We start from the raw sequence: 18,296 nt of genomic DNA on the forward strand, positions 1-18,296 counted from the left end.
TACCCTCCCAGGCAGCTAATAAGGCTCCCCCAAGTCTGCTGAATGACACAAAACTAAACACCTATAACACAGAATGGCACTTTTCTGGCACAACTGGATGCAGCAAGTGACTGGGACAGTACACTCCATGCATAGAGAATACTAACAGGCAATTTCCAACAGATTGGACTATAGCCATCTATTTCCTACAAAATCACCAAAAGGTAAAAAGAAATTTAGCAAAATAATACATCTCTACAATAGTAAGACTGCTGCTGAAAAAAAACGAAAAATAACTTTATTCTTTTGGTTTGCCAACAATTTTTTGCAGGCTGCATACAATTTTTTCTCTTAGAGCTTTGGTCCTTATCCCGTAGATTAGAGGGTTTGCAGAAGTAGTTATGCTGGTACCGATCAGAGGTATAATAATATCAACTTTGGTTGATATAGAACCTGTGGTTAGACTGTACCTGAAATTAAGGAACAAGAGGGTGATAATATAAATGGAGAAGGCCAATATATGAGTCATCAATGTATTTATAGCTTTCTGAGAGGAATCTGCAGAAAGTTTCAGACAGATGACAACTGTTCTTATGTAACAATACATTATTACAAGCAAGCAGCCATTGGAAATGAACAAGGTCAAAATCGTTCTATAGATGACGTTAATTGTAATATCGTTACAAACAAGCGGTTGTATAGACATGGCCTCACAATAGACATTGTTAATATTTACCCCACAAAACTTTAGTCTTAATGTCAATATTATATTCACAGTTACTATCACCACATTGAAAATATATATGGCAAGTGATATTGTTTGAGTTGTAATGTTGGTCATCAGAGTGTGGTATCTCAGTGGATGGCCTACAGCCAGATATCGATCATATGCCATTACCGTAAAAGTAAATATTTCATAAGTTCCATAAAGATCTATACAGAAAGACTGACAGAGACATCCTGTGAGTGAGATGGTTGAGCATCCAGACAGCAAATCAATAGCCAGCTTGGGAAAATATGATGCGTTCCCAAACATCACATTCATAACCATGATGCATATTAAGATGTACATAGGCTCATGCAAGCTTTTCTCTGTCCAGGTTACATAGACAATCATAGAACTCATAAACAATGTGACTGAAAATAATGCAAGAGCCAAAAGAGCACATAGATATCCAAATGATTCAATCTCAATAAGCCCCACCAGAACAAAGTTGGTTACAGAGACATTTTTGAAAGATGAGCTCATGACTCCTAAAATGTTCTATTCAGTCTGAATGCTTTAAATGGAAAAAACTTAATTCATAGAGGTCCTGTGGATATTAGTACGACATTCGTCAAATTGCTTTTCTCTTGAATTCAGTTGGGCTTTTATAGGTTTCATAAAGCTGTCACCTCACTCGCAATCTAGATTTAGAAATGTTTGCAGTCACTGCATCCAAGTCTTCCCAGTGGACCACAGCTGTTACACCTGCCACTGATGGACTAATTAGTGTCAGAAATGGAATGAAGCAGTGCAAAGTAATTTAACAAGCTTTTAAAATGAGAGATAAACCATGAAAAAAAATAAAACAAGAAAATAGAAATTGTGAATTAAAAATTGAACTGACCTTAGTTTTGCATAGTAATGGTGTAAAACGCATCTCTACTCTTTTGTTGCTTTTTTTTCAAGAAAAATAAAACTTTTATTGAGTAACCAGAACATTGTACAATCGTCACATAAACAATACAAAACTCTTGCTTTATGCATTAGTACAATGAACGTATAATATTCAACAGAAAAAATCATGTATACTTGCCAAAACTCTGAAGTTATACCATTTGTTTTCTACAGCAGTGAAAAAGTTTACCATCTAAAGAGATACCTCATCAAAGTGTCAATATACTTGTCAGATCAACATTCACTGCAGGCTCATTGCTATAATCAATAACTTGATAAAACTTTAAAAAATGTTAGAAACGTATTAGAAAACGTTAGGGGTAAGAGTAAAGGAATGGCAGATAAGAGGGGGGGGGGAGGGTTAGAAGAAACAAAAGAAAAGAAAAGAAGGGGAGAAGAAGGACACTCCACTGCATATTACCATCCACAACAATCGTAATGTGCCTATTTCAACCTTCTAGAAGCCTATTCATTGCCAATTGCGGAGGAGCCAGAGTTGGTCATCCAGCCAGGGTTGCCAAAGTAAGAAAAACTTCTTGTGAGCCTTCCTGTGCTGATATGTTAATTTTTCTCTAATTAAGGAAGAATTGACCTGTGTAATCCATTGTCTTACGCTTGGCACTCGGGGGGAGATCCAGTATCCAGCAATAAGCTTACGTGCAATATACAGCAACCTAAGTATTGCTACATGGGCGTTAGGAGTCAAGGATCCCACCTCCAGGGCACAAAGCAAACAGACTACAGGATCCCGTAACAACTGAAGGTTATATGCTCTTGATATTGTGGTTATGACCATCGACCAGTATCTGAACAATTTGGGGCACCTCCACAGCATATGTATCAGTGTACCTTGTTCTCTCTCACATTTTGGACAGAGGGGGTTGGGTCTACGGCCCCAGCGGTACAGTTGAACAGGTGTTCTATACGCTCTATGAAACAGAAAGAGATGTGAAACCTTCTGTGAGGCTGAGATCGAGACTAAGGGAATTGAGGAAAGACATAGCTCTCATGTGTCTCCATCAATGGGACCAAGATCACCCTCCCAGCCTGTTCTGGCTGGCAGGGCAGCCGGGTCTTGTATTGAACTCAATAAGGTGGCATAGACATCAGAGATCATACCCTTCTTATCTGAGGCCTGAAATACTTCTCCCAGTAATCTGTGGGGGGTGAGTTGTAGTGGAGAGATCCTGGCCTGGGCTGAGATGGCATGTCTTAACTGCAAGTACCTAAAGAAATGCTGTCTGGGAACATCAAATTCTCTTTGTAGTTCCTGGAACGAATTCAAAACCGGAGCTCTGAAGAGTTGTGTCATGAAACATACCCTGCCAATATCCATACATCTGCACCTTCCAGACGATATAATTCTCTGTAGTTCTGGTTTTGCCAGATTGGGGTCTCCGGAAGCAAACCCCTCACCTGCAGCATCCCCTTGACACAGCGCCACACCATCCGAAGCAGGGAAATCGTCGGCATACCTGCCTGCATATGTGAAAACCCTGCCTCCAGATGGACAAGTACTGGGTGAGGGGAGTCCACTGGGACCAATAAGGCTCCAATAGGATCAGATGGGTCGAGTTTCCCCCAGCCTCCCATGTATTGGACATGTGAGGCCAGGAAATACACCCGAGGATTTGGCACCGCCAGTCCGCCACTATCTTTTCCAAATTGAAGTGTAGTAAGTTTAATTCTGGCCACTTTTATACACCATATTAGCTCCCGAAACTGAGATTCAATCCGACGGAACCACCTCCTAGGTATCCACACAGGGGCGTTATGGAAGACGTATAGGAGTTGTGGTGCCCACACCATTTTAATTAGGTTGATTCGGCCAGCAACTGACAACAGCAATTTGCACCAACTCGTGCATTTTGAGCAGAATCTTTGCAACAGAGGTACTAGGTTCAATTCTAGATAACTGGTAGGGTCTGGGGACACCTGAATCCCTAAATATTTAATTCTGTCCACCACTCTCACCAATGAAGCACATGCGGGAGAGGGGTGGAAAGAGGTTCCAAGGGCATCAGGACCGATTTGTCCCAGTTGATGGAGAATCCCGAAAGAGAGCCAAAGTAATCTATAAGGGACATTACTGTCCACAGTGAGTCCTGAGTGTCACCTAAGTAAAGCAGGGTGTCATCCACGTACAATGAAATTACATCCGTACGGATGCCCCGTCTGAAGCCCACAATCCCCGGAGAGGCACGGACCTGCGCCCCTAAGGGCTCCAGAGCCATGGCGAATAGCAATGGAGATATCGGGCAGCCCTGTCGGGTACCTCTATGTAGACAGAAGGGTTCAGCTAGCTCTCCATTGAATAGCAATCTAGCCATCGGGGCAGCGTAAAGTACTTTCACCGACGTAAGAAAGGGTTCAACGACCCCGAAGTGACGAAGCCCTGCCCATAGGTATTTCCATTCGACACTGTGGAATGCCTTAGCGGTATCTAATGAAAAGACTGCTCTGTTACCTGGGTTATCTACCAAAACCTGAAGGTACAGAAACAGGCGTCTTAGGTTCAGTGCCGTAGATCGAGCAGGAAGAAAGCCTAACGGTCTCTGTGTATAACCTTGTGTATGACCTGTGAAAGCCTAGACGCCAGAATTTTGGCTAAGATTTTAACATCCGCCGTGAGAAGGGAGATGAGTCTGTAGGAGTCAGCCAAAGTCGGGTCTTTGTTAGGTTTCAGAATAAAGACAATAATTGCCTCAGACATAGATGTGGGCAACCTCCCCTCTTTGAATGCCGTGTTATAAACCTGGAATAACATGGGTACTAATTGTTCAGCATAACGTCCATAAACCTCAGAGGGGATGCCACCTCCCCCCGGAGATTTACCGTTCTGAGCGGATTTCAGAGCAGTGTGTATGTCATCTTCCGTCAGGGGAGCACTAACCATAGCCACGTCCGAGGCCGGGAGGGTAGGCAGCTCACAGTCCTCCAGGAAACTCTCGATCTCATGGATATCTGCTGAAACCTTGGAAGAATATAGATCTGTAAAAACGTCACATAACACTCTCCTTATGTCAGCCGTGGCATGCCATTGCGCTCCCTGAGAGTCCTTAATCATGGGAATAAAAGGCGCTGGCTGTTGGGCCCGTACCATCATAGCCAACATGTAGCCGGTATTCTCCCCCTCCTCAAAGTACCTCTGCTGCAGGAAGAACCGTTTATTTTCCGCCCATTGGATCGAAACTGTATGGGACAGGGTCTGCACAGCCAGCCAGGACCTCCGAGTATCATCGGATAATCCATTGACATAGGCAGCCTCCATCCTAACTACCTCTGCCATTACCGTATTTTCCCAGGCCTTTGTGTCAGTTTTTACATTGTTGATTATGCAAATATATTGCCCTCTCATAAATGCTTTAACCGCATCCCACACCACCCCTATCTCCGCTGTATGCAGATTCTGTGTTAAAAAGGAGGACCAGGGATCAGGACTAGGAAAGAGTGTCAGCCAAAATGCATTAAGTTTCCACAGAGGCCTGCCCCGCATAGTCGGGAGGGCCACGCGGACCCAGAGCGGAGAGTGGTCAAAGACCAACCTCGGCTCGTAGCCCGCCGAAACCACTAAGGGCAGAAGACGGCCATTGCCCAGCACATGTCAATCCGGGACAGGCCCGAGTTGCAGCCAAGAAGCAGGAAAACTGCCTCTCTCCCGGATGTCCCATTCTCCACACATCCGTCAGTCCGAGCTCCCCGATCAGGCAGGCGAAGGGTGTCAGGCCCCCCGCCACTGGGGGATCCCCGGAGTGAGGGGCGAATCTATCCTGGCTGGTATCCAGGATGGTATTATAGTCTCCTAACATCAACAGTGGGACATCCGGGAACATAGCCAACTGTTCAAAAATAAGCTTGAGCACCCCAACCGAGTAAGGGGGTGGGACATAGACCGTGGCGAGCACGCAGGTCAGTCCCGCAACCTGACACAAAAGAACAACAAAACAACCATCAGGATCAAGTACAGTGTGGGAACATGTAAATTGAACACCTTTCCTGACTAGTATGCAAAGCCCTCTAGAATAACTAGAATAGACAGAATGATATTGATGGCTAAACATACTGGGCGCCAAGGTAGGCATGGCCGTCGGAGGCATGTGAGTCTCTTGCAAACACACAATATCAGCCTGCAGTCTCTTAATATTTCTCAGGACTGCCATTTTCTTAATGGGATTGTTGAGGCCCCGAACGTTCCAAGTCATTATGCAAATAGTTTCATCCATGGTCTTGGTGCAGGTACAGTTCCATAGTAGGATCCCCAAGCAAGGACGCGGCGGATACCAGAGTAAAAGGGCATCCACTGTAGGCTCTGTGAAGGGGTGTTGGCGTGGGGAACAACCAGTAGGCCAGAACGGTCCAGATAGCATCAGGGCAAGTCCAGCTCCATGTTCGGATTGGCACAAGATCTATCAGAATGTACGTCCAAAAAGTTGCAATGCAGTGGCATGCGATACCGGAGAGGAGTAGGTCAGTGAAGACAAACTTGGGCAGAAGGGAAGCAGGGGTATATCGGGGGTTCACATCTGCCATGTGAAGGGGCAAGGGTAAGTCATTGGGGTTCGTCCAAACAGGACTTAGAGGGGAAAACCACTGAGGGACTACAGTTGACATAGTAATCTCCTCAAGAAGAGCGAACAGTACTAAACTTGTATCAGTAGATGCTACAGGGTGGCATCTGCCTACCCAGGAGTTAAACTGAAACGACTGGTCCACTCCTCAAAGTAATTTCCCAGTCATAGTGAGAGAGCGTCTCTGAATGCCATTAGCAATGTAGGATCATTCACGGGGACCCGTGCCTGGGTGAAATTTCTGCTCTCAGTGCCCTACCATTAGCATCCAGCCATTGAGCAGCAGCAGTAGGCTTGTCAAAAAACAGGACCTCATCTCTAGCAACGACTCGAAGAAATTTTTGCATTATCAATGGCTAGCCGCCCTTGCATACCTCTAGATTTGGTCAGGATAGTGTCTCTATCTTTATAGTTGAGAAGCTTGAAGATAAAGGTGAGAGGGGGGGCACCCTATGAGCCCGCTCCACGGAGAACATGGGGGTAAAGGAATCTTGCCCAAATGTTGAGGTGAGCCAGTGTTCAATGAAGGCAACTGGGGTTTTCCCCTCAGCTTTTTCTGGGATGCCAATCACTCTGATGTTGCTCCTTCTCATCCTATTCTCTAGGTCGTCTAACCTGGCAGCCTGTTGCGCAGATAGCAGGGCAGTATGTTTGACCTCTCTTTGTAGGGGGGCCATGTCATCCTCTAGTGAGCTGACCCGACCCCCCACTGCCGATGTTCTCTCTCTAAACTTCTGCATATCATGGCGCATGAATGAAATTTCTGCCTTGACCCCTTTTAATTCTGCTGTCAGGGCCGTAATTGAAGTAGTGCAGGTGGTCACAGCAGCCATCACATCCCTAAGGGTGGTTTCAGAGTCAGGAGAGGGGGATGATCTCAGCAGGGCCTGATCCGCACAGGCTGCATCCCAGTCAGTAAGCTGCCCAGATAGTTCCCCCAGGGGCACCGTGTCATCCGCGTCAGAGTGCTCTTTTGTTGCTTTGATGTTATTGATGACTCAAGCATGCGCAATCATAGGATAAGATAATATCTATTGTCATTGCAAAAATATATTCACAATGAAATTTCTATCCTCCTCCTCATTTTAACAAACTATAAAGAACATAAAAACAATACATCATGCAGTCATGCAGAGTACATAAATCACATCAATACCGAGAATACCAAAATATTACCTTTTAGAAATCAGAACATCTGTTATAATAACAGTAACTCAGCATCACTTAGCTTATTAATTCAATATCATTTTCACATTTAATGCTTTTATAGCTCTTGGAAAAAAAAACTCTTTCTAAATCTGTTTGTCCGCACTTTTATGTTTCTAAACCGTCAACCAGACAGGAATAAATGGTGACCAGGGTGGGAAAAATCTCTCACATTTTTCTCTGCTCTATAAGGCAGCGCGACTCATAAATTCCATCTAAAGAGAAGTTTATAGCCCACAATTTTCTGCCCAGTGTTGATTATTTTCAGAAGAGCGGTCTTACCCCACACTGAACAACTGGGGTACAAAATTAGGATTTGATACATCAGTACACTTTCAGTAGATGAATGGTAAAAGGTCTCTAATCATGTCAATCGTGTAGTGAACCCAGAACAAGGTGAACGGTTTTTTATCCCCCAATTCACCCTAGAACCGACAATATTCTTCAAAATTTAAGACTTTGCTGGGCAAGGGAAAATCTGGACTGCTCTGCTCCTTCCTTGATTCCTTCTTGGACCAACAGAATGTTCAATATTATTTTTTATTATTACAATTATTTTTTTATTATTAGTAGTAACATTATTGATGTTATTATTATTACATGCCATGAAGTCTTTGTTGACTCCTGGTGACCACATGAATATAAGTTTTACAAAGTGATTTTTCTTCAATTTGGGTCTTAAATAGGGATTTATGAAACCGGAGACATTAAACACCCCCCTGTTCGGTTTGTGCCAGAACTTTCAAACATTGCAAAAGTCTATGGGACCTGAATTGGAAAAGTCAAAAGTGCCCATATTGAAGGCTTAAATGCAAGTGTTTGGGCATACGTAGGGTATGGGGGTCTGGGTACTGTCCTGTGGGACATGTATCAATGCAAATTTCTTTTTAAAAAAAGATCATTTTTAAAACGAGCAGTGATTTAATGATGTTTAAAGGAGAAGTACAGCCAAAGCTCCTTTTGCTGTACACCTTCTTTGGATCACAGGAGTGCAGTTTGTTCTGCACTCCTGTGACCCGTTTTTAGCAGACAGCAGGCTGAAGTCCCCTGTCTGCTGATGTCACAGACCTGGTCCAGGCTCGGGCAAGACCGCGACAATAAAGTCTGGATCTGACCACATGCCTGGACTGGCACCCGGCTCAGCCTCTCAGCATGCCGCTGAGAGCCTGAACTGGCGATTCTCACTCCCTCCACAGCCCACAGTGAAACAATAAAAATGGAAAATTAATTTAAATATAGTGCCTGGGGGTCCCCATAGTGTGCCTGAAGTGTGGCGCATCTGTAACGTGTATATAACCACCTGCAGCAAAACTGACATTTATAAAGAAAAAAAAAGACTTTTTCCCTGCAAGTTTTCTTTATTTTGAAAACAACGGCTTTGGGAACCATTCTGTATGATGAGGCCACAATTTAGTGCACTTGGAGCAAGATTTGAGATTTTTTGGATTAATTCTGGTGTCTGTCTGTTTCACAGACTTTGGATAAAAGCAGCAGGGGCGGAAAAATTTGGCTATGGGTGTTGGTGGTGCCTTAACATCATAACCCTATAGCGGTACTCTTGATGAAAGCAAGAATTGGCCTTGCAGTAAAATATTGAAATTATATGCACCTGTCACATAATTGTGGAAAAACTAGTCCTTAGGTGTTAATTGGGCCCATAAAACCTACACCAAAAATTTATTCTAGATAAAATCAACACCCACAAAGCTAGGCAACCTAAAAAAGTAATGCAGAGATTCTACATCCCAAAAACATAGTTACATAGTTTGTGAGGTTAAAAAAAAGACATCAGTCCATCCAGTTAAACCTATGATGTGTGTGTGTGTGTTTGCTGTTAACCATACATTGTATACCCCTGTATGTTGTGGTCTTTAAGGTGCCCATCTAATAGTTTTTTTAAACTATCGATGTTCCCAGCTGATACCACTGCTTGTGGAAGAGAATTCCACATCCCTACTGCTCTGACAGTGAAGAACCCCTTACGTATTTTAAGGTTAAACCATTTCTCCTCTAGTTTTAGTGAGTGGCCACGTGTCTTATTATATTCCCTTTCTCTAAAAAGTTTGTTCCTTATGCAAGGGTCATCACCAGTACAGTATTTGTACATTGATATCATATCTCCCCTCAATCGCCTCTTCTCCAGAGAGAATAAGTTCAGTTCTTGTAGTCTTTCCTCATAGCCGATGCCCTCCATTCCCCTAATTATTTTTGTTGCCCTTCTCTGGATTCTCTCCAGTTTTAGCACATCCTTCCTGAGGACCGGTGCCCAGAACTGGACAGCATACTCCAGATGTGGCCGGACCAGAGTCTTGTAGAGTGGGAGAATAATCTCTTTATTTCTGGAGTGAATCCCCTTTTTTATACATGCCAGTATTCTGTTGGCTTTGCTTGCAGCGGCTTGGCATTGCATGCCACTGCCAAGCTTGTTGTCCACCAGTACCCCCAGGTCCTTTTCCATCCTGGAGTCACCCAGAGGTTTCCCCCCAGTGAGTAGCTTCCTTTCGTGTTTCTGATGCCCAAGTGCATTACTTTACATTTTTCAACATTAAACCTCATCTGCCATGTAGTTGCCCCCCCTATTATTATGTTCAGGAGGTTTCCAAATCCTACATAGAAGATATTGGCATGCTTAGTTTAGTATCATCCGCAAATACTGAGATTGTACTAGATATCCCCTCCTCTAGATCATTTATGAATAAATTAAACAGGATTGGTCCCAGGACAGAACCTTGGGGGAACCCACTTTCCACACCTGCCCAATCCGAGTACTCCCCATTTATCACCACTCTCTGGACTCTCCCCTGGAGCCAGTTCTCTATCCAGGTACTCACACTATGGTCCATACCTACATTCCTTAGTTTGTACAGTAAGTGTTTGTGGGGAACGGTGTCAAATGCCTTTGCAAAGTCCAGATACACCACATCCACAGGCTTACCTTTATCTAGGTGGCAGCTCACTTCATTGTAGAAGGTTAATAGATTGGTCAATAGGTTAATAGATTGGTCTGGCTCCCTGTGGCCTCAATGACTGTATTCATAAATGCACTACCTGTGTCCATGGACACACTCTGATCTTACTGGGTTACTGGAGGTTTCTGTTTACTATGTTGTTTACTTTGCTGGCGTTTACCCCAGTGGACCTCATATTGTCTATGCCTGATGGGGAGGTCCTCTCCTCTTCTGCTGCTCATAGGCTGACATGTAATGTAACGTACTGTTTTTGATTATACTGTTTCTGATTGTACTGTTGTGCATGGCTTTCATTTCCTGTAATGCTCCTTGTCTTTTCTCAATAAATTGTTTTGAAAAAAAAAAAAATAGATTGGTCTGGTAAGAACGTTTTTTCATGAATCCATGCTGATTACTACTAATAATACCGTTTTCATTACTAAAGTCTTGTATGTGGTCCCTTAACATCCCCTCCAAAATCTTGCAGACTACTGATGTTAGGCTGACCGGCCTATAGTTACCGGGGATATATCTCAGCCCTTTTTTAAATATTTTTACCACGTTGGCTTTTTTCCAATCAGCTGGCACCATACACGTCTGTAAACTATCCTTAAAGATCAAGAATAATGGTTTGGCAATCACCTGGCTGAGCTTTTTAAGAACCCTCGGGTGCAAGCCACCCGGTCCCGGTGATTTATTTATGTTACGTTTCTCTAGTTTAGTTCTAAGTCTATCCTCTGTTAGCCATGGGGGTACTTCCTGAGGTGTATTATTTAGTTTAGCATTACAAGCTGGGTTAGTGTAAGAGAAGAAATTATTTAACACTTCCGCCTTTTCTCTGTGGCCAAATTTCCTTTGTCGTCTTTTATGGGGCCAATGTGTTCTGGCCTCGCTTTCTTACTGTTTATACTTAAAGAATTTCTTGGGGTTCTTTTTACTCTCTTCCGCTATATGTCTCTCATGTTCTATTTTAGCCGCCTTGATTTCATCTTTACATTTCTTATTACACTCTTTGTAATGCTTGAATGCTGCAAATGACCCCTCAGCCTTGTATTTTTTGAAGGCCTTTTCTTTAGTATTAATATGCATTTTTATGTTGGAGTTTAGCCACCCAGGGTTTAGTTTTGCTCTTTTAAAATTATTTCCCTTTGGAATGCACTGGCCAATCCCTTAGTATGCTTTTGAAGCACTCCCATTTTTCCTCCGTGTTCTTTGTTCCCAGGGTTCTATCCTATTTGATATTTGCTAGCAGAGAGCACAGTTTTGGGAAATTGGCTCTTTTGAAATTCAGTGTCCTTATATTACCCTTGTGTTTCCTATTACTGTAATTAATACTGAAACTTATTGACCTATGGTCACTGTTTCCTAAGATGCCCCGTATTTCTATATCCGTGAGCAGGTCTGTATTGTTGGTAATCAGTAGGTCAAGTACCGCATTGTTTCTTGTCGGTGTGTTCACCATCTGACCCATGAAATTGTCCTGCAAAACATTTAGGAACTGCCGAGCTTTGGCTGAATGTGTGTTTCCTTCTGCCCAGTCTATATCTGGATATTTAAAGTCCCCCATTATAATGACATTTCCCATCCTTGCTTCCAATCCTATCTGTAAAAGGAGGTCCGCCTCCCCCTCCTCCCTTTGGTTGGGGGGCCTATAGCATACGCCCAATATACGCCCTATAGTGCTTTCCCTTTTAAGTTCTACCCATAGGGATTCTGCCTCGTCCATAGCTCCATTATTAATACCATCCCTCATATTTACCTGTACACTGTTCTTAATATACAGACATACCCCTCCCCCTTTTTTACCTTCTCTATCCCTGTGTCATTTAATCTGTGACATCGGCATTTGGGACTTAATAGCTGCTGCTAATCCAGGAATGATTCATTTACATGAATGTAAGCTGGTCAAGGGAGTCTGTGGACAGATGTGCTCGTTGTTCGATCACAAAACCTCTGGCAGCACTGAATGCCCATTCATAAAGCACGCTGGATGCAGGGCAGCTCAATTGCATACTCGGCAGGTTCTGGCCCATGATCTATTTTCATGATCCAGTAACCCAGTGGATCATCCACTGGAAAGCTCTCCATGTCTGTTTTAGGCCCTAGATAATCTCCCACCATATGATGCAGACGCTGCCAATGGGATGTGGATGCTGATAGCCTTGGGCGCTGATGACTGAAAAAAAAAAAACTGTAATCCCCCTTTTCCAATGCTCCTCCTTTGACCAACATTAGCCTCAAAACTAGCTATTTCATGAAACTGTAAAATGAACTCCTCTTTAATGTGTCCTCATCCTCTACTCCACCTTTGGGAATGGGATGAGTTCTGAGTCTTTCCCCTTGTAACGGTGGTCAAGGAGGGTTGCCAACCAATAATGATCCTTCTCCTTGATGCCACAAATTCTTGGGTCCTTTTGCAGGCTTTGAAGAATAAGGGAGCCCATGCACCGCAAGTTTCCTTGTGGGCAATGAGGATTACAATATCTGGGACTGCCTCCTCCTAGCCACGTACTACTCCCAAGGGTTCTGGGGATGGAAAACCATCTCTTAATCTTTGACATATGTCTTCCTTTGCTTCAATGCCTCCAAAACTGCTAGAATCCTCCTCTTCCCTCTCCTCTTGTGTGTTCTGTGGCATTGCAAGAATAATGTCTGCATAAAGCGGGCCTTGAGAGGAAAGAAAGTCCTCCTCTTCCTTCCGCTGCTCTGCCTCATCCATAATGCCACACAGAGTCTGCTCAAGCAGGAACACAACAGGGATTGTGTCACTGATGCATGCATTATCACAGCTCACCATCCTTTTGGCCTCCTCAAATAGTGACAGTACAATGCATGCATCCCTTATCAGCAGTCATTGGTGTGGGGAAAAAAAGCAGAGCCATCCTGAGCCTGTCGTGCCATACTCACACAGGTACTTGTGGACAGCCCTCTGCTGCATGTGCAGCCGCTGCAGCATAGCTAAAGTTGAGTTCCACCTGGTGGGCAGGTGGAATTCCAACTGAAATTCAGCCAACCAAACACTGGCTGTGTATGGCCACCTGAAATGGCTACAGACTCCTCTGGCCTGCTTCACAAGATCTTGCAACCCTGGGTACCTGTTTAAGAAATGCTGCACCACCGAATTGAGGACATGTGTCAGGCATGGCACATGTGTCAACTTCCCTGTCGAAGGACGGACAGTATTTTAGTGCTGATATCACACACCACCATTCCTGGCTCAGGCTGGCATGGTGTGAACCACCTCTGGGCTTGCCCCTGCAGAGTGGAAAGAATCTCTGCTCCGGTGTGGCTCCTGTCCCCTAGACAGACCAGCTGAAGCATCTTTTAGCTTGACTCGTTTAATGGCCCCTTGAATGCTTAGGGGGTATTGGTGGTTCATAGGACAATTCAGCAGAAGAGGGCATGGAGGAGGAGGAGGGGTGGAGCTGACAAATCCATCATCACCACCAGCAGTATAGAGACGTGGCAGCAAAACAAGCTGCAGCACTGAGCCCTGTTCTGCATCCTTCCTAGTTGCAAGCAGAGTTACCCAGTGTGCTGTGAACGAAATATAACATCCTTGACCATGCTTGCTGTACTACCTGTCAGCTGGCTGCCTTGCCCAACGATGCCACAGCATTGCCTTCCGCATGATGGTACAGAGGTGGAATGGCCTTACGTGCAGAGAAATAGTGACTAGGAACCTGCCATTGTGGTACAGCACATTTTGCAAATTCAGGGAAAGGGGCAAAATCCACCAGATGGAAAGGCAGGAGTTGTAAAGCCAGCAGCTTAGACAAGCTGGAATTTAGATGCTGGGTATGTCGGGGCAGTGACTGTACTGTTTTTTTTTTTTTGATGCAGCAGCTGGGGCAGAGAAATTTGCCTGGGGCACATGCGTGGCTTCTGACTATGGCGGACGTGTAGTGAGTCAGCTCCGGTCCCCGCTGGCTCTTTGCTGCCCCTTCTCAGCCTCTATCAGCCACAACATCTACGGGGGTAAGCTGCATCACACCCTGACACCCACTCGGCCCCCATGGGAAAAATAGGACAGCAGAAACAGGGATATACGGCACCATTAGAGCCGCGCACACAGGCCACTATGGAGAGGTCCCTTACTGGGCCGCAATCCCCGGCCTCAATTTCGCCTGGAACACCCCCCCCCCCCCGATCTCCCCATTCCTTCACAGCTTAGGGGGAATACACCTTCTCCATCCGCTCCATCCATGTTAACCCAGGCCATCCTGGATGAGAAGCTGCAAGTGTTTCTTCAGCAGATCACTCGGAATATGGCTACAGAGGTGGGCAAACTCTCTTTGGAACTTAGGGGGGAGATTGCACACATTGAGGAACGCACTGACACCCTAGAGAACAAATTTGATGAGCTGGTGCAGTATGGGCAGGTATTAGAGGATGAAAATTTTACTTTGAAACACTCAATCTCCCAAATCCAATCGCAGCGAGAGGACCTGGAAAATTGTGAAAGGCGCCAAAATCTGAGCTTTAGGGGGATCCCTGAAACTGTGGGGGACAACAATCTGCGTTCCTTTCTATTGGGATTGTTTAACACCATAGCCTCTAACATAGTTGATATAGATTGGCGCTTGGATCGAGCACACAGATCGTTGGGCCCAAAGCCCCCTGCTGGAGCCAGGCCACGTGATGTCATTGTCCGCTTTCATTATTACGATAGTGAGGAGGCCCTAACATTGGCTACTCGCATTAAATCGCAGGTGGATTACAAGGGTGCCAGGATCCAAATCTTCAACGACCTCTCACACACTACTCTGAACAAACGACGGAACCTGAGACCCATGACTACATATCTACAAAAGCATTGCATCCCTTATTACTGGGGTTTCCCCTTCCGCTTGGTGGTCACCAAGGATGGCACCCTACTCCATATGCATGACCTGCATGAGGCGGAGGCTTTCATACGCAACCTGGGCCTTCCACCTTTACCTGAGGAGGACCTTGTGCATCAGTCCGGTTTGAACCGTCCTTTTCCGTCTACCCCTGGATGCATGTGGACCCCCGCCAAGACCCCACAGCGAAGAAATGTTGGGACTCCTCTCCGTCCTCGCCACCTCAAGCCTCCGACTTGATCTGCCCGCACTGATCCTTATGTGGCATTTATCTAGGCCTGTGGCCCCTGTGGCTTTTTTGTGGCCCTTTTTTCTACCCTGATTAGGGTGGTTACCCTTTCCCCTCCCATGGGGTTATACGTTGGCTATATTTTATGGCTATGATTTTTCTTTTTTAACAAGTGTTCTCATGCCATTCATCTTATTATTTTCTTTTTCTTGTTCCACTGAAGAGCCAGCAGGATCCATCCCCCCCCCCCATTGGAGTTCATCGTCTGGAGGCTCCCATGTTGCCCTGCAAGTACCAGGCCTCTGGTCCTGGTTTCCTGAGATGCCAAGATCTCTCAGGTTTTGTACTGAAGTTCCTAATGACTTTTTTTTGGACTTGCGTTGTCATGTTGATACTTTTTCCTTTTTTGGTTTTTCTTTTTCTTTTTTGCCGGACCTTTTTTCGGTTTAGTCTGGCTTTGCTATTATAACATTGTACATTTGTGCCTTTGTGCCTCGTCTGAGGCTGTGTTACAGATTGCATCGGATATTGTATGTCATATATACTGTATGTTCTGAGTAAGCCTGGTGTATCTATTGATTTGTTCAATGCTTCTGTTCGCTGATTAGACTCCCTTCCCCCATGGCTCTGAGAATTCTCTCATATAATGTCAAGGGACTAAACTCTGTACAGAAACGCTGGTTAGCGCTTAAAGAGTTCCGCACCTCTGGTGCAGATATTATTTTGGTGCAGGGGGTGGCAGTCTTGATTAAAAAAACGTGCCCCATTCGTAGCATTGGTCTGTGATTATCTGTCCACTTCTTTTACGATACTCAATATTTACGGGTCATCTGGGTTTTCTTGATGATGTTTTCCAATCCACCTCCCACATGTGGCAGCCATTCACGGTGGTGGGTGGTGACTTTAATCTCATCATGTCCTCACATAGGGATCGACAGTCACTACATACAGTAGGGAGACGCCGTCCGGCGACTCCTGTCCCAGGCTAAATCATTCCACAGGTGTGTACGTTCTCATAGGTTGTTTGATTCCTGGCGTATCAAGCATCCTACTCACAAACCATTCTCTTTCTACTCTGCAGCCCACAAGATGCACTCTAGATTAGATCACTTTCTCATCTCCGCCCCTCTTATACCTTGTGTAGTTACTTCTGACATTCTTCCTATCACCTGGTCGGACCACGCCCCAATCATTATAGAGGTTTCTTTGACCTCTTCGCCCCCCAAGGCTTGTCATTGGAGTTTGAATGATCGCCTTCTTCAATCTCAGGAGGTCCGGGACAGACTGACTCGGAACCTGCAGGAGTTTTTTGATTTGAATGAGGGCTCCGTAGACGAGGTGTCCACACTGTGGGAGTCTCATAAGGCTTTTTTTGGGGTTTCTGTATAGCAGAGGGCTCCCGTCTAAAGAAACAGACCATGGGTCTACGGTCCTCTCTCCTTGCCGATCTGCAGTCGGCGGAGTCCCGGCTTGTGAGTTCTCCCTCCGTGTTCTCCCTTTGAAAAGTGGTGGGCCTTCGGGATAGTAGTCTTAAGTCCACATAAATGTCCAAAATGGCTAAATCCTTGATGTGGTCACGTCAGCGTTTCTATGAATACTCTAATAAACCTCATAGGATGTTGGTTAATCAGCTTCGTCCTCGGCTCTTTCACTCGGTCCCTGATCTCCTGACTCAACCTGACGGCACCCCTACACACTGTCCTTATACTATAGCTAAGGTGTTTGGTGATTTTTATAGCAAGCTATATAACTGCCTTACCCCCGAGCACCGTTTCAATTTTACCCAGGATAACTTTGAAGCTTTTTTTCAAGATTTGTCCCTTCCCAAGCTTTCCGCTGCCGACCTACTGAAGCTGAATGCGGATATTTGCTTTGATGAACTCGCTGTCACGGTTAAAAATGTACCCTCACACAAGGCACCGGGTCCGGATGGCCTGCCTTACCTCTATTATAAGTCCTTTTTACCCACCATTGCACCACATCTCCTTGAGCTTTTTGCCTCTCTGCTGAAAGGCAAGATCCCTCATCCCCACTTTACGCATTCCTATATTTCGGTTATTCCCAAGCCGGGGAAAGACGCCTCCCTCCCGGATAATTACAGACCAATAGCATTGTTAAATTCTGATTATAAAATCTTCACAAAAATTTTGGCTAATAGACTCGCTAATATTATTCCCAAACTGGTCGATCAGGATCAGGTGGGTTTTGTGCAGTCCCGTCATGCAGGTGACAACACCAGGCGCACGGTAGATTTGATCGATCTTCTCGATCGGTTCCCCCGTCCGGCAGTGCTCCTTCGATGCTCAAAAGGCCTTTGATTATCTCAGTTGGCCTTACCTTTTTTCCACATTAAAGAGGTTTGGTTTGAAGGGTCCGTTCTACCGAGCCCTTGAGGATCTTTATGCCCCGGTCACAGCACAGGTGCGATTGTCCCCTGCCTTTGTGTCGCCTCCATTCTCTATGTCTAACGGCACTCGCCAGGGGTGCCCCCTATCCCCCTTACTCTTTATCTTGTGTTTGGAACCCTTGGCTGCGGCCATTCGCTCTCACCCGGACATCACTGGGGTCCTGATGCGGCACAGAGAATACAAGCTTTCCTTGTTTGCAGATGACATGACTCTAACTAACCCTCTGGTATCCCTACCCTCCCTACACTCAGTGTTGTCCTCTTTTAGTGCTATTTCTGGTTATAAGATCAATGCCTCTAAGACTGAAGCCATGCCTTTACATATCTCTTCGGATCTGTTGACCCGACTACAGAGTTCTTACCCCTATAGATGGTGCCCTGCTGCTCTCAAATACCTAGGGGTTCAGTTGACACCCTCCCACTCTATGCTTTACAATGCTAATTATGTCCCCTTA

The 18,296-nt window shown here is 45.1% G+C and overlaps 1 protein-coding gene across 1 annotated transcript; it reads right to left on the bottom strand.

Annotated features, from left to right (window-relative positions):
• Positions 1–277: 277 nt before the first annotated feature.
• Positions 278–1,096, bottom strand: LOC309546786 (olfactory receptor 6N1-like; the record flags this gene model as incomplete). The annotated part of the gene is made up of 1 exon (XM_082246475.1): positions 278–1,096. The coding sequence occupies one exon, from the start codon at positions 1,094–1,096 to the stop codon at positions 278–280; it is 819 nt and encodes a 272-aa protein (XP_082102601.1).
• Positions 1,097–18,296: the final 17,200 nt, after the last annotated feature.

This window comes from Pelophylax lessonae (assembly GCF_965119305.1).
Source record: "Pelophylax lessonae genome assembly, chromosome: 2".
NCBI classification, from domain to species: Eukaryota; Metazoa; Chordata; class Amphibia; order Anura; family Ranidae; genus Pelophylax; species Pelophylax lessonae.